Source organism: Salvelinus alpinus, chromosome 8 (assembly GCF_045679555.1).
Source record: "Salvelinus alpinus chromosome 8, SLU_Salpinus.1, whole genome shotgun sequence".
Taxonomy (NCBI): Eukaryota; Metazoa; Chordata; class Actinopteri; order Salmoniformes; family Salmonidae; genus Salvelinus; species Salvelinus alpinus.
In genome coordinates, this window is record NC_092093.1 from 12,299,339 (window position 1) to 12,325,747 (window position 26,409).

At 44.6% G+C, this 26,409-nt stretch overlaps 1 protein-coding gene across 6 annotated transcripts in view; it reads left to right on the top strand.

Moving 5' to 3' along the window:
- Positions 1-26,409, top strand: part of LOC139582567 (neurexin-3b-like) — a 626,716-nt gene that overhangs the window by 48,183 nt on the left and 552,124 nt on the right. For all 6 annotated transcript variants that reach the window (XR_011676380.1, XR_011676381.1, XM_071412690.1 and 3 more), the window contains exons 3-4: positions 2,744-2,761; positions 3,174-3,203. Coding sequence is in view for 4 of the 6 variants with exons in the window: in XM_071412690.1 (XP_071268791.1) it covers positions 2,744-2,761; positions 3,174-3,203 (48 nt within the window). In the remaining 2 variants the exon portion in view is untranslated. The remainder of the gene's footprint in view (positions 1-2,743; positions 2,762-3,173; positions 3,204-26,409) is intronic.

Sequence of the window (26,409 nt, forward strand, 5' to 3'; positions counted from 1 at the left end):
AATACTTAAAATACCCACTGTAGCTACAGCTACCAGCGCAACGTAGGATGGGGGCCGGCCTACTCACTGTAGCTACAGCTACCAGCGCAACGTAGGATGGGGGCGGGCCTACTCACTGTAACTACAGCTACCAGCGCAACGTAGGATGGGGGCCGGCCTACTCACTGTAGCTACAGCTACCAGCGCAACGTAGGATGGGGGCCGGCCTACTCACTGTAGCTACAGCTACCAGCGCAACGTAGGATGGGGGCTGGCCTACTCACTGTAACGGCTACCCACTGTAGCTACAGCTACCAGCGCAACGTAGGATGGGGGCCGGCCTACTCACTGTAGCTACAGCTACCAGCGCAACGTAGGATGGGGGCCGGCCTACTCACTGTAGCTACAGCTACCAGCGCAACGTAGGATGGGGGCCGGCCTACTCACTGTAACGGCTACCCACTGTAGCTACAGCTACCAGCGCAACGTAGGATGGGGGCCGGCCTACTCACTGTAGCTACAGCTACCAGCGCAACGTAGGATGGGGGCCGGCCTACTCACTGTAGCTACAGCTACCAGCGCAACGTAGGATGAGGGCCGGCCTACTCACTGTAGCTACAGCTACCAGCGCAACGTAGGATGAGGGCCGGCCTACCCACTGTAGCTACAGCTACCAGCGCAACGTAGGATGAGGGCCGGCCTACCCACTGTAGCTACAGCTACCAGCGCAACGTAGGATGGGGGCCGGCCTACTCACTGTAACGGCTACTCACTGTAGCTACAGCTACCAGCGCAACGTAGGATGGGGGCCGGCCTACTCACTGTAACGGCTACTCACTGTAGCTACAGCTACCAGCGCAACGTAGGATGGGGGCCGGCCTACTCACTGTAACGGCTACCCACTGTAGCTACAGCTACCAGCGCAACGTAGGATGGGGGCCGTCCTACTCACTGTAACGGCTACCCACTGTAGCTACAGCTACCAGCGCAACGTAGGAGGAAACCTTTTCCTGCACGTTTACTGGGACTTCACGGCCTTCGTGCAGATAACACGATTGAGTGGCCATTTTGAGTGCATGCCCTTCATTTCAATGTCAAAAAATATTATTAAAAAAACTTGTCCCTCATTTTAACCTGTTACTTGAACTGAACTCTCATTTTAATATGGTGGAACTATCCTTTAAAAATATATATTAGAGTCATTAAACATCAAATAGTCAAAGCATAGTTTTAAAAGCAGGTTTGCTGGTTCTACTATTTTTGGCCATTTTCTGGTGTATGGTGGTGGGAAACGGAGCGGGTCAATCATCACATGTCAACTCTGTTAACCATAGATAAACAGGCTAGACATTTTTTTCTAACAATGCAATTCATAGCTGATTATAGATGAAGTCGTCAACCCTGTTACTTTATTCGGCACTTAATAGGCACTTACTATAGTATCTTTTATATGTAACCTCTTGAGATGGAAAAACATGTTTTTTTATTTAGTTGAACATGTGCTCTTTATGACAATGTAAAACTGTTGTGAAATAAAGCATTTTTCCCCCCCGTCTCACAAAGTCGCACTACTCAAAATGCATCTAATTGGTGGAACGACCCAGTTATCACCATCTTCCCACACGTTGGTTGGGTGTGATTTGAATGGCCTCCAGTGCAGCTGGCTGGCCAGAGATCAAACCACGGCAGCTAGCGGTAATTGCTTTGAGTCAAATTAATATCTGATATGGCGTATTAGCCTGGCACTTTAAACGTCTAATACAGTCCTTTTTAATTAAGATCTGTTTCATTTCCTCCTACTACTTGTTGCTCTCAGGGGCTGATTAAAGGAATTTGTCGGCGTTTAGCTTTTACAACCATTCCAGCTACACACAATCACACACACAAGTGCGTACGCGCACACACACTGACACATATATACACACACACACACACACACACACACACACACACACACTAAGCCGGCCAGGGTTAAGATGTCTTGTGGTTATGCAGAGATAGCCATGGTCAGCTGCAATATATATAGCCATAAGAGAATACATGGCTTCCTGTTGCGAAGTTACTTAATTTGTGTAAATTCAATTTGTCACTGCGCTTTTTTTGGCTGTTGAGTTGTAGGTTTGATTAACCAGTCTGAACCCCTGATGGAGTAAACAGTGTGCATTCCTATAAGCCAATGAGAAGCCAGAGGATGTGTTGAAGTTGGTGTGTGGAGAGGATTTGAGTCGGCAGTGAAGTCTGGGGGGGAGGGGGCGGGGGGGGGTTGTGGGGTGGTTGACTAGATAATGGGTCCAGGGGGTTTTGAGAGAGCCACAAGCCTCACATCATCATAAATCCACATCAGGCCCTCTAAGGAAACTGAGATTTGTGTATCTTAACTCGAACTAGTGTTTATGGGAACACTGTGGTGTACATGATGGGTAATATTATGTCTCTACTGCAATATTTGCTACTATGTGAAAGAGTTGTTTTATAGTAATACAATGAATCAGATTAAGTGATGATTTTATAATGTACAGTTTGGTTCCCTGAAACGATAAGAATGATGCTCCTTTCTCCACAGGGTTTTAAATGTTATTTTAAAACAGGCATGTACAGGGTCACCTCTAGTCCTTCACACGGTAACGGAGAAGTAATGCTTTAGTTGTTGTGTTGTTAGATATTTATGTTGCGTGCTTGACACCATGCAAGCCAAAGCAGTGTGACGCTAACACTAGACATCTCTGTGCCTTTTCTTTCCCCGACCCTGCTAACTTTTCATCAGCCCTTCAGAGGAAACCAGGTGAGTTCTGTTCTGAGGACAAGGGTCAGTAGTTAAAGGACACATTATCAGATGGAGTCTATTTACGACAGATACTATAGCCTTTAGGCTATATGTAGTAAATATGAATGTAAGACATATATCCATATAAATAATTAACTGAAATTGCAAATAGAAACTGTTATATCAATAGGCCCATAGAAATCAATATGATCAATATTTTAGCAGCGTAGTGGTACTTGATGCTTCTGCCAGTTTTTATTCTAAACATTAAGCTTTTCCATGCAGACAGCCATGCAGAAAGCTTTGTTTTTGGTGTTGATAACCATGCTTTGCCTTATAGTAAAGTGTGCCTAATCACACTATAACAGCTGTGTTGGTGTGGTGGTGTCCTTATACTCTATCTCTCCATCTATCCTTCTTCTCCCTCAAGGCTTCTCACATCTGAAGGCATCTGAGTCAGGTACGCTCTCTTCTTTTCTCTCTTTTTCACTCATGCCATCACCTGGTTTGGGGGTCCCAAATGTGTGTTCCTGTGTGCTGCCTCTACCTGTCAGTGTGTTCTGCAGTCATCATATTACTGCAGGGGGAGGATGAGTCCGGAGGATGAGTCCGGAGGATGGGGCTGATTGGCATGTCTTGATCGGACTGCGCCTCCTCTCCCCTACCCTTAACAGGACTCTACCCTACCCCCTGTAACAGGACTCTACACTACCTCCTGTAGCAGGACTCTACACTACCTCCTGTAACAGGACTCTACCCTACCCCCTGTAACAGGACTCTACACTACCCCCTGTAACAGGACTCTACACTACCCCCTGTAACAGGACTCTACCCTACCTCCTGTAACAGGACTCTACACTACCTCCTGTAACAGGACTTTACACTACCTCCTGTAACAGGACTCTACAACACATCCTGTAACAGGACTCAACCCTACCTTCTGTAACAGGACTCTACCCTACCCCCTGTAACAGGACTTTACACTACCTCCTGTAACAGGACTCTACAACACATCCTGTAACAGGACTCTACACTACCTCCTGTAACAGGACTCAACCCTACCTCCTGTAACAGGACTCTACACTACCCCCTTAACAAGACTCTACACTACCCCCTTAACAGGACTCTACACTACCTCCTGTAACAGGACTCTACACTACCTCCTGTAACAGGACTCAACCCTACCTCCTGTAACAGGACTCTACACTACCCCCTTAACAGGACTCTACACTACCCCCTTAACAGGACTCTACACTACCCCCTGTAACAGGACTCTACACTACCTCCTGTAACAGGACTCTACAACACCTACTGTAACAGGACTCAACCCTACCTTCTGTAACAGGACTCTACCCTACCCCCTGTAACAGGACTCTACACTACCTCCTGTAACAGGACTCTACACTACCTCCTGTAACAGGACTCTACACTGCCTCCTGTAACAGGACTCTACACTACCCCCTGTAACAGGACTCTACACTACCTCCTGTAACAGGACTCTACACTACCTCCTGTAACAGGACTCAACCTTACCTCCTGTAACAGGACTCTACACTATCTCCTATAACAGGACTCTACACTACCCCCTGTAACAGGACTCTACACTACCTCCTGTAACAGGACTCTACACTACCTCCTGTAACAGGACTCAACCCTACCTTCTGTAACAGGATTCTTTCCTACCTCCTGTAACAGGACTCTTTGCTACCTCCTGTAACAGGACTCTACACTATCTTCTGTAACAGGATTCTTTCCTACCTCCTGTAACAGGACTCTTTGCTACCTCCTGTAACAGGACTCTTGCATACCCACAAAATGACTTTTCACTATCTCCTATAACAGGACTCTTTCCTACCCATAACAGGACTTTTCACTACCCACTGTAACAGGACTCCTCCCTACCCCCGTAACAGAACTCTTCTCTACCTCCTGTAACATAACTCTTCCCTACCTACTGTAACAGGACTCCTCCCAGCCCGTAACAGTACTCTTCTCTACGTTCTATAACAGGACTCTCCACTACCTCCTGTAACAGCATTCCTCCCTACCCATAACAGGACTATTCACTGCCTCCTGTAAAAGGAGTATTCCTATCTCGTGTAGCAGGACTCTGCCCTACCTCCTATAATTTGACTCATTCTGACCTCCTGTAACATGACACTTCCATACCTCCTGTAACAGGACTTTCATCTACCCCTTGTAACAGGACTCTGCTAGAAGACTCTTCCCTACCCCCTTTAACAGGAATTTTCCAAACCTCTTGTAACAGGACTCTATCCTACCTCATGTAACAAGACTATTCCATAACTCCTGAAATAGGACTCCTACCTACCCTTAACAGGACTATTCCCTACATCCTGTAACAGGACTCTACCCTACCTCCTGTAACAGAAGTCCTCCCTAACTCTTGTAACATGACTCCTCCCTACCTAATGTAACAGGACCCCCACCTACCCATAACTTCTCCCAACCCGTAACAGTACTCTTTCCTACCTCCTGTAACAAGATTATAGTCTACCTCCTGTAACAGGACTATTCCCTACCTCCTGTAATATGACTATTTCTACCTCCTGTATCAGGACTCACCCTACCCATACAGGACTATTCACTACCTCCTGTATCAGGACTCACCCTGCCCATACAGGACTATTCACTACCTCCTGTATCAGGACCCTTCCTTACCTACTGTAACAGGACTCTTCCCTACCTCCTGTAACAGGACTCTTTTCTACCACCTGTAAAACATATTTTCCCTACCACTATAACAGGACTCTTCCCTACCCCCATAAAATGACTCTATACTACCCCCTGTAACAGGACTCTTCCGTAATTCCTGTAAGATGACTCTACACTACTACCTGTAACAGAATACTTCCCTTCCCACTGTGCACCAACACAGACACAGGCTCTATATTAATCCCACAACCCCCACATCCTTGTCAGCATCACGACTCATATTGGTATAAGCAGGGTTGCAGTCAGTGGCACATGACATTTACAGACTCCTGGTCCAATATGATATTACTGTAATTAAATATACAGGGTTCTGCTCAACTCTGATGCTACTGTAATTAAATATACAGGGTCCTGCTCAACTCTGATGCTACTGTAATTAAATTTACAGGCTCCTGCTCCACTCTGATATTTCTGTACATTATAATATACAGGCTGCTGCTCCAGTCAGATTTTTCTGTACATTATAATATACAGGCTGCTGCTCCACTCTGATATTACTGTACATGTGTGTGTGTGTGTGTGTGTGTGTGTGTGTGTGTGTGTGTGTGTGTGTGTGTGTGTGTGTGTGTGTGTTTGTCCCATGGGAATGCACTGCATCTTCCAGCCTGGCACATGATCTGTTTGCATGTTTCTCAAAGCTTGGCATGACTTGCTAGTTGGTACCTCGGCCTTTCTATGTTAACGCTACTTCAACAATCCATTCTCTCCTATTTTTATGCCTCCTGCGCCTCTCAACTCTTTCCTACCCTCACCTCCCCTCCTGCGCCTCTCAACTCTTTCCTACCCTCACCTCCCCTCCTGCGCCTCTCAACTCGGAACGCCACTCTCCCCCTCTTCCTCGGTGGACCCCCTTTCTTCGTATCTATAGGTAGAAACAAAGGTACAGCTCTCTTTTCCCTATTAATACTATATTAACACTCTACTAATCTCTACACTATTAATCCTCTACTAATCTCTACTCTACTGTATTCTACTGACGTCTACTCTAATGTACTCTACTCTACTAATCTCTACTCTACTGATGTCTACTCTAATGTACTCTACTCTACTGATCTGTACTCTACTGTACACTACTCTACTAATCTGTACCCTACTCTACGAATCTCTACCCTACTCTACTAATCTCTACCATACTCTACTAATGTCTACCCTACTCTACTAATGTCTACCCTACTCTACTAATGTCTACCCTACTCTACTAATGTCTGCTGTACTCTACTCTACTGATCTCTGCTACACCCTACACTACTCTACTGATCTCTACTCTACTCTACTGTACTCTACTCTACTGTACTCTACTCTACTGTACTCTACTCTACTGTACTCTACTCTACTGTACTCTACTCTACTGTACTCTACTGTACACTACCATACTCTACTAATCTCTACTCTACTCTACTGTACTCTACTGTACTCTACTCTACTGTACACTACCATACTCTACTAATCTCTACTGTACTCTACTGTACTCTACTGTACTCTACTGTACCCTACTCTACTGTACTGATCTCTACTCTACTGTACCCTACTCTACTAATCTGTACTCTTCTGATTTCTACTGTACTCTACTCAACTGTACCCTACTCTACTAATCTGTACTCTTCTGATTTCTACTGTACTCTATTCTACTGTACCCTGCTCTACCAATATCTACTCTACTGTACCCTGCTCTACCAATATCTACTCTACTGTACCCTGCTCTACCAATACCTACTGTACCCTACACTACTAATCTGTACTCTGCTGGACTCTAGTCTATTGTGTTCTACTCTACTGATCTCTACTCTTCTGTACCATACACTACTAATCACTACTGCACTCTTCCGTATTATACTCTGCTAATCTCTACCTCACTCTGTGCCTGGGAGCTGTATGATTCCTACAGCTGGTGTATTATTGATGATGTGTGTTCAACAGTAGATACTGTATATGTGTGAGAGGGCCCGCTCTACACACTGCCGCTGTGCTGCTAGCGCCTGTGTGTGTGAATGCATGACAGGGCCCGCTCTACAGACTACTGCTGTGCTGCTAGCGCCTGTGTGTGTGAATGCGTGACAGGGCCCGCTCTACAGACTACTGCTGTGCTGCTAGCGCCTGTGTGTGTGAATGCGTGACAGGGCCCGCTCTACAGACTACTGCTGTGCTGCTAGCGCCTGTGTGTGTGAATGCATGACAGGGCCCGCTCTACAGACTACTGCTGTGCTGCTAGCGCCTGTGTGTGAAGGTGTGTGAAGGTGTGTGTGTGAGAGGAAATGAAAGAGAAATGTACATGTGGTTTGAATGTAGGAGTTGTCTCAATGACAGTGCTGCCTTCTTCACTGGGTCATTAGCAGTGGGATATAATGCAGGGCGGATGCACCATACTAAATGTTGTATAAGGATTATGGAAGCACACAATGGTGACAATGGGATTGAACCCATGGTGTATGGAGTGGGAGCTGGATGCGTTGACGACTGTGCCATCCATCCACAATGAGTTAGCAAGGCCAGTCTTAACTAATGGATGTTTTAACCCTATGCCAAAATCCTTAACTTAACCAATCAGAATTAATGCCTGAGCTTAATTAAACCTACTCCAAACCTTAATCCTTAACTTAACCAATCAGAATGAATGCCTGAGATTAATTAAACCTACTCCAAACCTTAATCCTTAACTTAACCAATCAGAATGAATGCCTGAGATTAATTAAACCTACTCCAAACCTTAATCCTTAACTTAACCAATCAGAATGAATGCCTGAGATTAATTAAACCTACTCCAAACCTTAATCCTTAATTTAACCAATCAGAATGAATGCCTGAGATTAATTAAACCTACTCCAAACATTAATCCTTAACTTAACCAATCAGAATGAATGCCTGAGATTAATTAAACCTACTCCAAACATTAATCCTTAACTTAACCAATCAGAATGAATGCCTGAGATTAATTAAACCTACTCCAAACCTTAATCCTTAACTTAACCAATCAGAATGAATGCCTGAGATTAATTAAACCTACTCCAAACCTTAATCCTTAACTTAACCAATCAGAATGAATGCCTGAGATTAATTAAACCTACTCCAAACCTTAATCCTTAACTTAACCAATCAGAATGAATGCCTGAGATTAATTAAACCTACTCCAAACATTAATCCTTAACTTAACCAATCAGAATGAATGCCTGAGATTAATTAAACCTACTCCAAACATTAATCCTTAACTTAACCAATCAGAATGAATGCCTGAGATTAATTAAACCTACTCCAAACCTTAATCCTTAACTTAACCAATCAGAATGAATGCCTGAGATTAATTAAACCTACTCCAAACCTTAATCCTTAACTTAACCAATCAGAATGAATGCCTGAGATTAATTAAACCTACTCCAAACCTTAATCCTTAACTTAACCAATCAGAATGAATGCCTGAGATTAATTAAACCTACTCCAAACCTTAATCCTTAACTTAACCAATCAGAATGAATGCCTGAGATTAATTAAACCTACTCCAAACCTTAATCCTTAACTTAACCAATCAGAATGAATGCCTGAGATTAATTAAACCTACTCCAAACATTAATCCTTAACTTAACCAATCAGAATGAATGCCTGAGATTAATTAAACCTACTCCAAACATTAATCCTTAACTTAACCAATCAGAATGAATGCCTGAGATTAATTAAACCTACTCCAAACCTTAATCCTTAATTTAACCAATCAGAATGAATGCCTGAGATTAATTAAACCTACTCCAAACCTTAATCCTTAATTTAACCAATCAGAATGAATGCCTGAGCTTAATTAAACCTACTCCAAACCTTAATCCTTAACTTAACCAATCAGAATGAATGCCTGAGCTTAATTAAACCTACTCCAAACCTTAATCCTTAACTTAACCAATCAGAATGAATGCCTGAGATTAATTAAACCTACTCCAAACCTTAATCCTTAACTTAACCAATCAGAATGAATGCCTGAGCTTAATTAAACCTACTCCAAACCTTAATCCTTAACTTAACCAATCAGAATGAATGCCTGAGATTAATTAAACCTACTCCAAACCTTAATCCTTAACTTAACCAATCAGAATGAATGCCTGAGATTAATTAAACCTATCCCAAACATGAATCCTTAATTTAACCGTTCAGAATAAATGCATGAGCTTATTGTTGTTAATTTTTGGCTTCCATGGCAACGCCCACGGGAACCTTTCCCCAATACCTGTTGGCATTCTCACAAACAATTGCAACATTGTTTCAATAATATATACAGTAGAACTTCCCTCACAGCTCTGGTATATAAATATTGTTTGAGGCCTTGCTCACAATTCATTCTGTGGCAGCACAATGACCAAACAATATACTGTGTGTGAGACTCTTGATCATATCTTTAACCATGACACTGATGAGGAGGAGAGAGTCCTTGTTAAACTTTGACTCAAAGTAGTCTGTGATAAATAGCACCAGATGTTTAATCTATATGTTATTGTCAAAATAATCCATTTGACTAACTTTTTTTGTGCTTTTTTTACTCAAAAACGAGTTGTATGAGCTCAGGTCAACGAGACCTGCAGACCATAGATAGCAAATAGAAGTTCAAAACTTGTAATGTTCACAAGAACTTAAGTTGATAAAAAGATCTAACACAACATTTGGTGATAATATATGTATTATTATGGATTTATAATCAGCTTTAATGGGGTGGTCATTTTGGACCGGGAACATAGAATGAATTAACATGAAACAAACACAACAGGAGGGTTAAACGATGAAGGAGAATCCTCCTGGTTATCGAACCACTTGCCATTGTACAGAAATAGTTCCCGGCTGCGCCTCACAAAAGGACAGTTTTGAAATGTGCCAATTAAGATGAGAATGTTGATCACAATGTGTGCATAGGCTCTAGTTGTTTTAACGAAATAGCCTGAACTGTTTTATTTTTCCAGCTCAGATTTGCTCAAGAGGGATTCAATGCAGCGTAGGTTTAGCCTATAGGCCTAGTGTTTTAATGTATTCATTCAGGTTCACAGTGCGAAACCGATCTGAGGTCCCCTTACTGAAAGGCTTAGTAATATGTGTACGATACACCCCTAGTTCTGTGCGTAGTGATTTTTAAGCCTTGTTTCATAATTCATACTGGACCATGTGATATATTCAGTACAGTGCTAATGCCTCTGGATACATTTTGGGTTGCTTTGAATTACGATTAATTATGAATTTATGACAACCTTTTTCTGTTCTGAGGGATATCCTGTACACTGACTACCCACCTGTTATGATTGGTTAAAAGTGCTTTGAGCAAATTACAGTATATAATCTATATATTGACTGCCAAACTGCTGTGATAAAGGCATTCTGCTTTTACCAAAGTCAAGTCCAGTATATCTATGCATCCTGGATCCCACTGCAGTGGACAGCTGCTTCCCTAGCTCACCTTATTTCACAACGGTGTGCTCACGTAGTGATGACTGCTCATCAAGGCTTAGTAAGGACTGGATGGGAAAGAGATGATGGGGTGGGGGGATGGGGGGATGCTGACTAGAATTAAATAAAGAGGGATAAAACCATAAGACAATGATGACGTCATAGAAGATAATCAGAGGAATGCTGAGGATGGTTCCATTCAGTTCAAATTCACACACCAGGGTAATCTACTGTTACTCTACTCCCGTTCCGGAATACCTCAGAGAGAATTTATAAATTCCTAACATAATTTCCCTAGTAACTACAGTATATGTGTACACATTGTGCGTAGAGCGGCTAGAGAGAGAAAGATAAGGTAGAGAGAGAAAGATAAGGTAAAGAGAGAAATAGAGGGTAGAGAGAGAAAGATAAGGTAAAGAGAGAAATAGAGGGTAGAGAGAGAAAGATAAGGTAGAGAGAGAAAGATAAGGTAAAGAGAGAAATAGAGGGTAGAGAGAGAAAGATAAGGTAAAGAGAGAAAGATAAGGTAAAGAGAGAAATAGAGGGTAGAGAGATAAAGATAAGGTAGAGCGATAAAGAGGGTAGAGAGAGAAAGAGGAGAGAGAGAGAAAGATAGGGTAGAGAGAGAAATAGAGGGTCGAGAGATAAAGATAAGGTAGAGCGATAGAGGGTAGAGAGAGAAAGAGTAGAGAGAGAGAAAGATAGGGTAGAGAGAGAAAGAGGAGAGAGAGAGAAAGATAAGGTAGAGCGATAAAGAGGGTAGAGAGAGAAAGAGGAGAGAGAGAGAAAGATAGGGTAGAGAGAGAAAGATAAGGTAGAGAGAGAAAGAGGAGAGAGAGAGAAAGATAGGGTAGAGAGAGAAAGAGAGGGTAGAGAGAGATAGTTTAGGTAGAGAGAGAAAGATAAGGTAGAGATAGAAATAGAGGGTAGAGAGATAAAGAGGATCGAGAGATAAAGAGGATAGAGAGAGAACATGACACAGAGACAACTTTAAAATGCTATGTGGAGAACAGCAAAAATTACCCCAGCCATTATCACCTTGGCTGCTGTAGGTTCATTCACCTCAGTCCATCTACAAACACATAGCGTATTAGCTATACAATTGTAATGCTATACCCCAGAAATGGGGAAAATATGAGACCCCGACGCATAGCATCAGCGATGAAATGAAAACATCTGACATTTTTAGAACTGCATTGTTTGTATAGCATTTTAATGTCAGCCTATAAGGAAGATAGGTCCTGTGGAGATGTTCATATCGAAACATACAGTGGTTCTATTGTAATGTCAGCCTATAAGGAAGATAGGTCCAGTGGAGATGTTCATATTGAAACATACAGTGGTTCTATTGTAATGTCAGCCTATAAGGAAGATAGGTCCTGTGGAGATGTTCATATCGAAACATACAGTGGTTCTATTGTAATGTCAGCCTATAAGGAAGATAGGTCCTGTGGAGATGTTCATATCGAAACATACATTGGTTGTATTGTAACGTCAGCCTATAAGGAAGATAGGTCCTGTGGAGATGTTCATATCGAAACATACATTGGTTGTATTGTAATGTCAGCCTATAAGGAAGATCGGTCCGGTGGAGATGTTCATATTGAAACATACAGAGGTTGTATTGTAATGTCAGCCTATAAGGAAGATCGGTCCGGTGGAGATGTTCATATTGAAACATACATTGGTTGTATTGTAATGTCAGCCTATAAGGAAGATAGGTCCTGTGGAGATGTTCATATCGAAACATACATTGGTTGTATTGTAATGTCAGCCTATAAGGAAGATAGGTCCTGTGGAGATGTTCATATTGAAACATACATTGGTTGTATTGTAATGTCAGCCTATAAGGAAGATAGGTCCTGTGGAGATGTTCATATTGAAACATACATTGGTTGTATTGTAATGTCAGCCTATAAGGAAGATAGGTCCAGTGGAAATGTTCAAATCGAAACATACAGTGGTTGTATTTTAATGTCAGCCTATAAGGAAGATCGGTCCGGTGGAGATGTTCAAATCAAAACATACAGTGGTTGTATTGTAATGTATTTCAATGTCGGCCTGTAAGGAAGATGTTCATATGTTCATATATTAGTTTTTTAAAGTTGCTAACTTGTTTGATGAGATTACTACAGATTTCCTACGGGGACCCCACATGGGACCCCGATCCCAAGTTTGGCGACCACTGTACTAATCTCTCTCTGCTTGCTTCTTCTCTCTCTCTCTCTCTCTCTGTGTCTCCTCTGCTTCCTTCTGCATGCATTTCAGCCTGCCTCAGCCTCGCTACTGAGCTCCACATCACTGTCTGTCTCAGTAGCCTACTCTCTGTAAAGCAAAGTTACTTCATTTAGTAGTGTATTTTTTATTTTTTTTCCCCCTGAGGTAGGCTCTGTTTAAAGAGATGTCTCTGCATGTAGATTTAAGGAAGTTGCTAACTAGTGAAGGAAGTTAGAGGTAGTTTTTCTACCCAATTACTAACTAGCGTTACACACAGACTACCAGTCATTGCGCTATCACTGATACCCATAGACTTCCAGTCATTGCGCTAATGCTATTTAGCATTGGCTGGAGAAACTACCCCTAACTTTCTTTATAATGGACACAGAGACATACAAACGGTGTCCATCAGTTTATCTGATACCAGGGTTGTAGATAAAGGGCCTCGTTGCCAAAATCCTGAAGTATCCCTTTAACGTTAGCTTCTTACTTCATCCTTCTAGTTGGCTAAGTAATACCAGCCAGAGCCCTTTAACATTACTGAAATGTAATCTCTGCCAGCAGCTAGCCACCTGACTGACTGACATATCTATAAGCAACTATTTGCCAGTTGTGCAGTCATTCTCAGAGAGTCGTTTTTTTGTTTGTTTGGGGGATTTCTATAGACATGGCAGGAGTCGCGGAACGGTTTTAAAATGGCCTTTTGTCCTTCATCTCGCAAACACTGTCAGCAGCGTCTCTGACTCTCTAGTTGCCTACTTGAGCTGACTGCGAGCTGGGGTACTTCGTTTCACGTCTCAGGGGGCCTGTGCCTCAAGAGGGCAGAGTTAGCCATTTGGGAGAGTGGTAAATCTGCTGCTAAAAAGGCAATTCCAGGAGGCAAATCTGGGAGTTGTAGTTAAACATATTGAACAAACCACTGTTCATGATTCCACTCGTTTGCAAAGGGTTTGGCGCGATTAGAACTCAGCTAGCCTTAATTTCTCAGAACAAGTATAGACTGACAAGCTTCAGAAGAAAGTTCTTTGTTTCCGGCCATTTTGAGCCTGTAATCGAACCCACAAATGCTGATGCTCTAGATACTCAACTAGTCTAAAGAAGGCCAGTTTTATTGCTTCTTTAATCAATACAACAGTTTTCAGCTGTGCTAACATAATTGCAAAAGGGTTTTCTAATGATCAATAAGCCTTTTAAAAGGATAAACTTGGATTAGCTAACACAACGTGCCATTGGAACACATGAGTGATGGTTGCTGATAATGGGCCTCTGTAAGCATATGTAGATATTCCATAAAAAATCTGCCGTTTCCAGCTACAATAGTCATTTACAACGTTAACAATTTCTACACTGTATTTCTGATCAATTTGATGTTATTTTAATGGACCAAACTTTTGAACGGTAGTGTGTATATAACTTCTTTGAAATCTCTCACAACCTAACTTAACTTAGGTTAGTAGTCGGTAGATTAGTAGTCGGTAGATTAGTAGTCGGTAGTTTAGTAGTCGGTAGTCAGCTAGCTAGAAGGGGGCCTTTAGTCACAAAATGTACTGTTATTTTCCAGTCCATTTAATTGTTGTGTTCGAGGTGATTTAATCCTCTAACTGCTAGAGAGTGTCCGATGTTAGAAGGTGTCCGATGTTAGGGGGTGTCCGATGTTAGGGGGTGTCCGATGTTAGAAGGTGTCCGATGTTAGGGGGTGTCCGATGTTAGGGGGTGTCCGATGTTAGGGGGTGTCCGATGTTAGGGGGTGTCCGATGTTAGGGGGTGTCCGATGTTAGAAGGTGTCCGATGTTAGGGGGTGTCCGATGTTAGGGGGTGTCCGATGTTAGGGGGTGTCCGATGTTAGGGGGTGTCCGATGTTAGGGGGTGTCCGATGTTGGGGGGTGCCCGATGTTAGGGGGTGTCCGATGTTAGGGGGTGTCCGATGTTAGGGGGTGTCCGATGTTGGGGGGTGCCCGATGTTAGGGGGTGTCCGATTTTAGGGGGTGTCCGATGTTAGGGGGTGTCCGATGTTGGGGGGTGTCCGATGTTAGGGGGTGTCCGATGTTAGGGGGTGTCCGATGTTGGGGGGTGTCCGAAGTTGGGTGGTGTACGATGTTAAGGGGTGTCCGATGTTGGGAGAAAATTAGCTAGCTTTCTATTTGCTTTAGAAAGCTCAATGTCCACTAGAGGATCTGGCGTAAGACTCTTGCCCCAGAGCACGACAGTGGTTGTGTGTTTCAGCAGGCAGCCTTCTGGCTGAGGTCCTATCCAGCCCTACCAAGCCTGGAATGTTTTAAAAGCAGAGGAGGAGGAGTAGGAGGACTCTCTATAGGTAATAAGACAGTGGGATAAGACCCTGAGGACTCTCTAGAGGTACTAAGATAGTGGGATAAGACCCTGAGGAGGACTTTCTAGGTACAGAGACAGTGGTATAATACCCTGAGGAGGACTCTCTACAGGTACTAAGACAGTGGGATAAAACCCTGAGGACTCTAGAGGTACTAAGACAGGGATAAGACCCCGAGGACTCTCTAGAGGTACTAAGACAGTGATAAGACCCTGAGGACTCTCTAGAGGTACTAAGACAGGGATAAGAACCTGATGACTCTCTATAGGTACTAAGACAGGGATAAGACCCTGAGGACTCTCTAGAGGTACTAAGACAGTGGGATAAGACTGAGGACTCTAGAGGTACTAAGACAGGGATAAGACCCTGATGAATCTCTACAGGTACTAAGACATGGATAAGACCCTGAGGACTCTCTATATGTACTAAGACAGGGATAAGACCCTGAGGACTCTAGAGGTACTAAGACAGTGGGATAAGACCCTGAGGACTCTCTATAGGTACTAAGACAGTGGGATAAGACTCTGAGGACTCTCTGGAGGTACTAAGACAGGGATAAGACCCTGAGGACTCTCTACAGGTACTAAGACAGGGATAAGACCCTGAGGACTCTCTACAGGTACTAAGACAGGGATAAGACCCTGATGAATCTCTACAGGTACTAAGACAGGGATAAGACCCTGATGAATCTCTACAGGTACTAAGACAGGGATAAGACCCTGAGGACTCTCTACAGGTACTAAGACAGGGATAAGACCCTGAGGACTCTCTAGAGGTACTAAGGCAGAGATAAGACCCTGAGGACTCTCTATAGGTACTAAGACAGTGGGATAAGACTCTGAGGACTCTCTGGAGGTACTAAGACAGGGATAAGACCCTGAGGACTCTCTACAGGTACTAAGACAGGGATAAGACCCTGAGGACTCTCTAGAGGTACTAAGACAGAGATAAGACCCTGAGGACTCTAGAGGTACTAAGACAGTGGGATAAGACCCTGAGGACTCTCTATAGGTACTAAGACAGGGATAAGACCCTGATGACTCTAGAGGTATTAAGACAGTGGGATAAGACCCTGAGGACTCTCTAGAGGTACTAAGACAGTGGGATAAGACTCTGAGGACTCTCTAGAGGTACTAAAACAGGGATAAGACCCTGAGGAGATTGGGTCTATTGGGGTGATTAGGAGTTAGAGGGAGAGAGGGAGAGAAAGAGAGAGGGAGAAGGGAAGAACGAGAGTCAGAGGAGAGGGTTAGAGAGGGAGAAAGACAGAGTGAGATGCAGATGGAGAAAGGGGATAGAGTTTATTGGAGTGTGGGAGAGAGAGAGCTCTCTTGTCTAATCCCTCTCCATATGGGGGATTAGTCCTGGAACTTGAGTCACACTCTCTAATTATCCTGCTGCACTGTAAAGTCCTGCTGCAGCTCACACAGCTTTACTCTTTACTGCTTTACTACTCTTTACAGCTTTACTGTCTGTCTGTCTGTCTGTCTGTCTGTCTGTCTGTCTGTCTGTCTGTCTGTCTGTCTGTCTGTCTGTCTGTCTGTCTGTCTGTCTGTCTGTCTGTCTGTCTGTCTGTCTGTCTGTCTGTCTGTCTGTCTGTCTGTCTGTCTGTCTGTCTGTCTGTCTGTATCTCTTTCGTTATCTTTCTCTCTTTCCTGCTGCCATTCCCTCTCTGCCCCCTATATGATTGCTTGTGTACCTCTTTCCCTCTCTGTCTTCTCCCTCTCCCCTTTCTATCTTCTCTCTACAGAGCACGAAGGCATCACTACGGGGTCAACCTTACTGCTGATGGTGTATGTCTCTTTTTGCTCATCAAAGACAAAGATTTTCTAAATTTCTCATCCCGACCCTCTCTCATCTCTGTGAGAACAAAGGTTAGGGTACTGTACTCTCAGTAGTGGATCCAGTCTGTCTGATGAAAGAAAGAAAGGGGGGTACCTAATCAGTTGCACAACCGTATGCCTTCAACTGAAATGTTTCTTCCACGTTTAACCCAACTCCCCTGAATCAGAGAGGTGCGGGGGGCTGTCTTAATCAATGTCCATGTCATTGGCTCCCAGGAAGCAGCTGCTGTTGAGGGTTAACTGTCTTGATCATGGCATTTATTTCCACATTAGCGGCTTGGGGATTCGCACCAGCGACCTTTCGGTTACTGGCCCAACGCTCTTAATCCCTAAGCTACTTGCCGCCCTGATGGTGTCTTGCTGTCTGTTGTTGCCTCCTCTGTTATCCTCCATTGCCAGCTCCCAGCTACAGTAACACTAGGACGAGAATATGCCTTTTCCTTGCTTTTCCCATGTACTGTTTTCCCTCCTCTCCTCCCCTCTTCTCTCCTCCCGGTATACTCTTGTCTCGCTCCTGACCTCTGGGATCAACCTAGTAAAACCGATTCCCTCTTTTCCACGGATCATGAGTGCGTCAGCAGTTACGCAACCCAGGGAGGGATAGATAGAGTGAGAGGGAGGAGAGAAAGAGGAGTGAATACATATATATATATATAGATATAGATAGATATATAGATAGATAGAGAAAGGAGGAAGAGGAGGGAATATATATATATATATATATATATATATATAGAGAGAGAGAGAGAGAGAGAGTGAGAGCCGGAAGAGGAGTGAATCTGCGTCTGTCACATTTGGCCATTGTTGTTTGACTTGTTGCAGCACCACATTACTGTGGCTGGTTTAGCCAGTGTCAAAACACAACATTTAATCTGTTAACACAAAATGGCTGCCTCTCCATTGGCTTAGCCTTTCAGTTGAATAATGTTCATAGTGTACACCCTTCAATCTCAACTCTGGACCTCGAAGCCAGTTCCAATGCATTTCTTCATTGTTCCCCTCTAATCAGGGACTGATTTAGACCTGGGACACCAGGCGTGTGTGCAATTAATTATTAGGTAGAAGAGAAAACCAGCGGGCTTCGTACTTCAAGAGTTGAATACCCTTGCTGTACACCATACAGCTGTCATATGTGTCATAATGTAATAATGAGTCAGCAAATAAAGGCTATGTAAACACTTGTTGTGTTACAGCTGGTCTATAGGTGCCGAGTGGTGCTCACTGGGCTCCCGGGTGGTGCAGCGGTCTAAGGCACTGCATCTTAGTGCAAGAGGCGTCACTACAGACACCCTTGTTTGATTCCAGGCTGTATCACAACCGGCCGTCATTGGGAGTCCCATAGGGTAGCGCGCAATTGGCCCAGCGTCGTCCGGGTTTGGCCGGTGTAGGCTGTCATTGTAAATAAGAATTTGTTTTTAACTGACTTGCCTGGTTAAATAAATAAATATTAATTTATAGAAATAATTAAATGTTCTTGCTCTGGGTCTCTGAATGCTCCGGGTCTCTGAATGCTCCGGGTCTCTGAATGCTCCGGGTCTCTGACTGCTCCGGGTCTCTGAATGCTCCGGGTCTCTGAATGCTCCGGGTCTCTGAATGCTCCGGGTCTCTGAATGCTCCGGGTCTCTGAATGCTCCGGGTCTCTGAATGCTCCGGGTCTCTGAATGCTCCGGGTTTCTGAATGCTCCGGGTCTCTGAATGCTCCGGGTCTCTGAATGCTCCGGGTCTCTGAATGCTCCGGGTCTCTGAATGCTCCGGGTCTCTGAATGCTCCGGGTCTCTGAATGCTCCGGGTCTCTGAATGCTCCGGGTTTCTGAATGCTCTGGTTTGGTGCACAGATTCACAAGAGTCCCAAAACTAACCTGTCCCAAAACTAACATGCCCGCATGTTGGGAAATAAACCCGTGGTTACCCTAGGATACCCTGTTGGCTCACAACAAATACTTTACCCTTTTCAAAAGCAATCTTAATGTCTGCTTGTTTTAGTCAATTACAAAACGACATGTAAGGAAAGTACAACATTTCTTAATTTTACTTTTCAACATTGCCAGCTCCAGAGTGTTCTCACTACTTAGAAAAACATAATATTGTAGGGTTTCCCTCATGCCCCTTTTCATGACGGTGCTAGCAGCCAGGTGACCAAGAACCAAGCTCCAGAGTCCCTCTGCGGAGATGGGAGAACCAGAAGGACAACCATCTCTGCAGCAGTCATCGGCCAGACGGAAGCCACTCCTCAGTAAAAGGCACATGACAGCCCACTTGAAGTTTGACAAAAGGCACCTAAAGAACTCAAAGACCATGTGAAACAAGATCCTCTGGTCTGATGAAACCAAGATTGAACTCTTTGGCTTGAATTCTGAGCGTTATGTCTGGAGGAAACCTGGCACCATCCCTATGGGGAAGCATGGTGGTGGCAGAATCATGCTGTGGGGATGTTTTTCAGTGTCACTTTTGTAATGTCAGTTCAGTTGAATAAGCAAATCACAGCACAGATTACTTCCTGCCTTGCTCCTACGGTTAGGGACAGGCTATACGGACAGTCTGTGTTCCCAAAATTGATGGTATATGTCTCGCAACGAGAGTTGAGTGGGGACAAACGGATTTGATTGGGTTCAGTCAGTTCAGTGAGTCATCCTGATGAGCTCAGCGAGAATTTGCAACTTGTCCGGTGAAGTTGTAATTTGAAAAAATCCCGTTTTTATGGTACTACAAATGCAACAAATGTACTTTAGCTGTCACCCTGGCCTGATATTGACTACACTATCTAGCTCCTTTCCCCGAAGTCACTGCAGGTCAGCAGTGCTTGGCAAGCGGGACTTGGGACCGAAGGACACTGTGCCCTGTTGCCGGCTTGCAGCGCAAACTCTCCCCATCTCAACTAGCCTACCTGGTTAAATAAGGGTTAAATAAAAAAATATGTAAAAAATTGAGTAGCAGAAAACTGTATCACGGTGACATCCAGATGGTTCTACCAATATACCAAGTTATATTCTTGTGTAGGCTTCTACCCTACTCTAAATAGAAATCAAGTTGGATGGAACAAATTGGCCACGTTAGCTACCACCAGCAACATATGATACCCGGTGAAGCAACTGCTGCTCAGAGGGAAGCACCTCGATACAACACCATTGCACTGATCATTCACACCGGCTTCTTGTTACGTTAGCTAATTGGCATGTCACGGCGACATCCAGATTCCAGATGGTGACAAATACTACAAGTTATTTATCCCCCTACCCATCTAAAGGAACACAACTTTCTTTTACAAGTTTTAACTAGCACCACGCTACTGTTGTTGTCAGCTAGCCAGCATAAACTAGCTAGCTGTGAAGAGCTCATCAGGACGACTGACTAAACTAGCTAGCTGTGAAGGGCTCATCAGGACGACTGACTAAACTAGCTAGCTGGGAAGGGCTCATCAGGACGACTGACTAAACTAGCTAGCTGTGAAGGGCTCATCAGGATGACTGACTAAACTAGCTAGCTGTGAAGGGCTCATCAGGATGACTGACTAAACTAGCTAGCTGTGAAGGGCTCATCAGGATGACTGACTAAACTAGCTAGCTGTGAAGGGCTCATCAGGATGACTGACTAAACTAACTAGCTGTGAAGGGCTCATCAGGATGACTGACTAAACTAGCTAGCTGTGAAGGGCTCATCAGGATGACTTACTAAACTAGCTAGCTGTGAAGGGCTCATCAGGATGACTGACTGAACTAGCTAGCTGTGAAGGGCTCATCAGGATGACTGACTGAACTAGCTAGCTGTGAAAGACTCATCAGGATGACTTACTAAACTAGCTAGCTGTGAAGGCCTCATCAGGATGACTTACTAAACTAGCTAGCTGTGAAGGGCTCATCAGTATGACTGACTGAACTAGCTAGCTGTGAAGGGCTCATCAGGATGACTGACTGAACTAGCTAGCTGTGAAAGACTCATCAGGATGATTGACTGAACTAGCTAGCTGTGAAAGACTCATCAGGATGACTTACTAAACTAGCTAGCTGTGAAGGGCTCATCAGTATGACTGACTGAACTAGCTAGCTGTGAAGGGCTCATCAGGATGACTGACTGAACTAGCTAGCTGTGAAAGACTCATCAGGATGATTGACTGAACTAGCTAGCTGTGAAAGACTCATCAGGATGACTGACTAAACTGACTGATACAAATCCCTTTGTCTCCACTTGACTCTCATCTGCGCGACATACCTCATCAATATGGGCACCAGGAATATCCCTGGGGTTTTCTATCCTTTGAAGCCTCTTGTATGACCCTTTCCCCAGCATGCTATGCTAGTCTGTTTCTCACATAGAGGGTAGGATTTAACAATCAGGAAGAGTTATTAAAAAATAATAATGATTACTTAGTGTAAGTATACTGTATCATAGCAAGTACAAACATACATATTGAACGCATTGATGCAGTGGCTCACACATTTGATATTGGTAAACATACTGCAAGCCTATTCATAAAGAATATTTAAACATTCCACCATACATTCTAAATCATACAGCCATGCATAACTTCAGTGAGAGATGAGCAAAAACAGTGTAACTAACTAACTAACCAACTAACTAACTAACTAACTGTGCACCCCTGGAATCCACATACCACACCCCCGGCTTAGGTGAGAAATGGAACATTCCACATAGCATGCAAATGCACTAGCTGAGCCATTATGCAGATGACATGCAAATAGAGGCATCCGAAGTGGTTGTGCTCAAAGTGCTCCGACTCAGGGAAAATAATCAACTGCTGATCACTGTGAACACCAGACAGGGTGTGCAGCCGTCTGTGCAGAGTAGCTGCCTACTCGCTGGCTGAGAAAACAAGACAATAACATTGGTGTGGGCGGGCGTGTGACTCTCGCTCTTCTGTCTGTCTCCTTTTTAGTAATTTCATTCAGAGGTGTTTTAAATCACAATATTACTGTATCACAGCAGTTGATCTATGTTTAGTCACTTTAATAACTCTACCTACATGAACATATTACCTCAATTACCTCGACACCGGTGCCCTCGCACATTGACTCTGTACCGGTACACCCTGTATATACACTACATAGCCCGCTATTGTTATTTACTGCTGCTTTTTAATTATTTGTTAGTCTTATCTCTTACTTTTTTGGGGGTATTTTCTTCAAACTGCATTGTTGGTTAAGGGATTGTAAGGTCTACACCTGTTGTATTCGGCGCATGTGACAAATGCAATTGGATTTGATGCCTGCTTCAGTAACAGCTAATATTACTGTATCACAGCAGGTGATGCCTGCTTCAGTAACAGCTAATATTACTGTATCACAGCAGGTGATGCCTGCTTCAGTAACAGCTAATATTACTGTATCACGGCAGGTGATGCCTGCTTCAGTAGCAGCTAATATTACTGTATCACAGCAGGTGATGCCTGCTTCAGTAGCAGCTAATATTACTGTATCACAGCAGGTGATGCCTGCTTCAGTAACAGCTAATACTACTGTATCACAGCAGGTGATGCCTGCTTCAGTAACAGCTAATATTACTGTATCACAGCAGGTGATGCCTGCTTCAGTAACAGCTAATATTACTGTATCACAGCAGGTGATGCCTGCTTCAGTAGCAGCTAATATTACTGTATCACAGCAGGTGATGCCTGCTTCAGTAACAGCTAATACTACTGTATCACAGCAGGTGATGCCTGCTTCAGTAACAGCTAATATTACTGTATCACAGCAGGTGATGCCTGCTTCAGTAGCAGCTAATATTACTGTATCACAGCAGGTGATGCCTGCTTCAGTAACAGCTAATATTACTGTATCACGGCAGGTGATGCCTGCTTCAGTAGCAGCTAATATTACTGTATCACAGCAGGTGATGCCTGCTTCAGTAGCAGCTAATATTACTGTATCACAGCAGGTGATGCCTGCTTCAGTAACAGCTAATATTACTGTATCACAGCAGTTGCTGCCTGCTTCAGTAACAGCTAATATTACTGTATCACAGCAGTTGCTGCCTGCTTCAGTAACAGCTAATATTGCTGTATCACAGCAGGTGATGCCTGCTTCAGTAACAGCTAATATTACTGTATCACAGCAGGTGATGCCTGCTTCAGTAGCAGCTAATATTACTGTATCACAGCAGGGGATGCCTGCTTCAGTAACAGCTAATATTACTATATCACAGCAGGTGATGCCTGCTACAGTAACAGCTAATACTACTGTATCACAGCAGGTGATGCCTGCTTCAGTAACAGCTAATATTACTGTATCACAGCAGGTGATGCCTGCTTCAGTAACAGCTAATATGACAGCTGCATTCGTATTTTCAGTTCTTTAGTCAGTTTAGTGATAGTGCTTCTCCAGTTATGCAGCTATAACATATATTTTATGGGGCATTAACACGGCTCACTGAGAGAAGATGAGAGAAAAGTAGAGGATGAGGGAGAAGAAGAGGAGAGTAGATGAGAGGAGAGAAGAGGAGAGGAGAAGAGAGAAGAGGAGAGTAGATGAGAGGAGAGAAGAGGAGAGTAGATGAGAGGAGAGAAGAGGAGAGGAGAAGAGAGAAGAGGAGAGGAGAAGAGAGAAGAGGAGAGTAGATGAGAGGAGAGAAGAGGAGAGTAGATGAGAGGAGAGAAGAGGAGAGGAGAAGAGAGAAGAGGAGAGTAGATGAGAGGAGAGAAGAGGAGAGGAGAAGAGAGAAGAGAGAAGAGGAGAGGAGATGAGATGAGAGGAGAGGAGAAGAGATGAGAGGAGAGAAGAGGAAAGGAGAAGAGAGAAGAGGAGAGTAGATGAGAGGAGAGAAGAGGCGAGGAATGCTATAACTTGTTGACGAGAGAGATACTTCATCTACTCTTCTTCTCCATAGCGCTGTGTGCCTGGATGGTTACTTCATTTTACCTAGGAATGGCATTATGAGACCAGCCATGCATACCACTCTCTTTCTCTCTCCCTCCCTCCGTCCCCCACCCCCCCTCTCTCTCTCTCTCTCTCTCCCTCCCTCCACCCCCCTCTCTCTCTTTCTCCTCTCCCCTTATCTTCCCACTACATCCCTCTCAGTGATATTAGAGCTCGCTGTACATAACATATACATCTCTCTCGCTCTCTCTCTCTTGTCATCACATCACCATCACATCATCTCTTTACCTCCGGTTTACATCTAGAGCCCCATTGACCCTAAGGGGAACTCTGCTGCGCTGTCTCCCAGGTGCGCTAAGCACTTCCCTGGAAGTGTCTGTGCCAAGCCCCAGTGTCAGCCTGTCATCTCTGGTTATTCCTGGGGAAGTAGGAACTTGTGTAGAAGTGTGGGCTGAGTTTCCCTCTTCTCTCCCCACTACCCTCCACTCTCCTCTTCTCTCTCCACTATCCTCCACTCTCCTCTTCTCTCTCCACAACCCTCCACTCTCCTCTCCTCTTCTCTCCCCACTCCCCCTCCCCACTACCCTCCACTCTCCTCTTCTCTCCCCACTACCCTCCACTCTCCTCTTCTCTCCCCACTACCCTCCACTCTCCTCTTCTCTCCCCACTACCCTCCACTCTCCTCTTCTCTCTCCACTACCCTCCACTCTCCTCTTCTCTCCCCACTACCCTCCACTCTCCTCTTCTCTCTCCACTATCCTCCACTCTCCTCTTCTCTCTCCACTACCCTCCACTCTCCTCTTCTCTCTCCACAACCCTCCACTCTCCTCTCCTCTTCTCTCCCCACTCCTCCTCCCCCTACCCTCCACTCTCCTCTTCTCTCTCCACTATCCTCCACTCTCCTCTTCTCTCTCCACTACCCTCCACTCTCTTCTTCTCTCTCCACAACCCTCCACTCTCCTCTCCTCTTCTCTCCCTACTCCCCCTCCCCCTACCCTCCACTCTCCTCTTCTCTCTCCACTCTCCCTCCCCCTACCCTCCACTCTCCTCTTCTCTCCCCACTACCCTCCACTCTCCTCTTCTCTCCCCACTACTCTCCACTCTCCTCTTCTCTCTCCACTACCCTCCACTCTCACCTTCTCTCTCCACTACCCTCCACTCTCCTCTTCTCTTTCCACTACCCTCCACTCTCACCTTCTCTCTCCACTACCCTCCACTCTCCTCTTCTCTCCCCACTACCCTCCACTCTCCTCTTCTCTCCCCACTCCCCTCCACTCTCCTCTTCTCTCTCCACTACTCTCCACTCTCCTCTTCTCTCTCCACTACCCTCCACTCTCCTCTTCTCTCCCCACTCCCCCTCCCCACTACCCTCCACTCTCCTCTTGTCTCTCCACTACCCTCCACTCTCCTCTTCTCTCCCCACTACCCTCCACTCTCCTCTTCTCTCTCTACTACCCTCCACTCTCCTCTTCTCTCTCCACTACCCTCCACTCTCCTCTTCTCTCTCCACTCTCCCTCCCCCTACCCTCCACTCTCCTCCGCTCTCCTCTTCTCTCCCCCTACCCTCCACTCTCCTCCACTCGACCTCTCTCGGTAAACAGGATCTGTTCTCTCATCTTCCTCTGCTGTTATTAATTTGTGTGTAGCTGAGAGTGTTAATTGATTCATCTTCAGGAATACACCTGGCAAATCCATGTTCACACACACCCGCCCACACAGTCTACACGCACACACACCATTAACCCCATTGCCTCTACACCTGACTCCAGCGGCACGATTGGCCTGTCACCGGGGGCAACAGATTGGATTGATCCCAGTGGACCCCCCTGGTTTCTTCTGAGACTGATAAATATGCATGAGGCAGTAATTAGTGGGTGTGTTGGAATGGTTGACCTGGCTTTCTAGGGATGTTCAAGGGCCTTTTTTGTTTGTCTTTCCCGAACTGAATAACATAAATGATCCCATAATAATATCTGGTCATTGATGTCGGTGTAACAGAGGATGTTGAACAAAGACTATGGAAATATTTGGGCTGTTTATCAAGACACAATAAGACAAGAATGTGGAGGACTTCTTGATGATTTGCTCTACAAATGTCTTTACACAGCAGCATCCTCTTCCCTCTACGTCTTCCCTTCGGACTGTCTCCTAGACTGTATCTGTTTGTTTGGGTGTGTGTGTCTGTATCTGTTTGTTTGTTTGGGTGTGTGTGTGTGTGTGTGTGTGTGTGTGTGTGTGTGTGTGTGTGTGTGTGTGTGTGTGTGTGTGTGTGTGTGTGTGTGTGTGTGTGTGTGTGTGTGTCTGTGT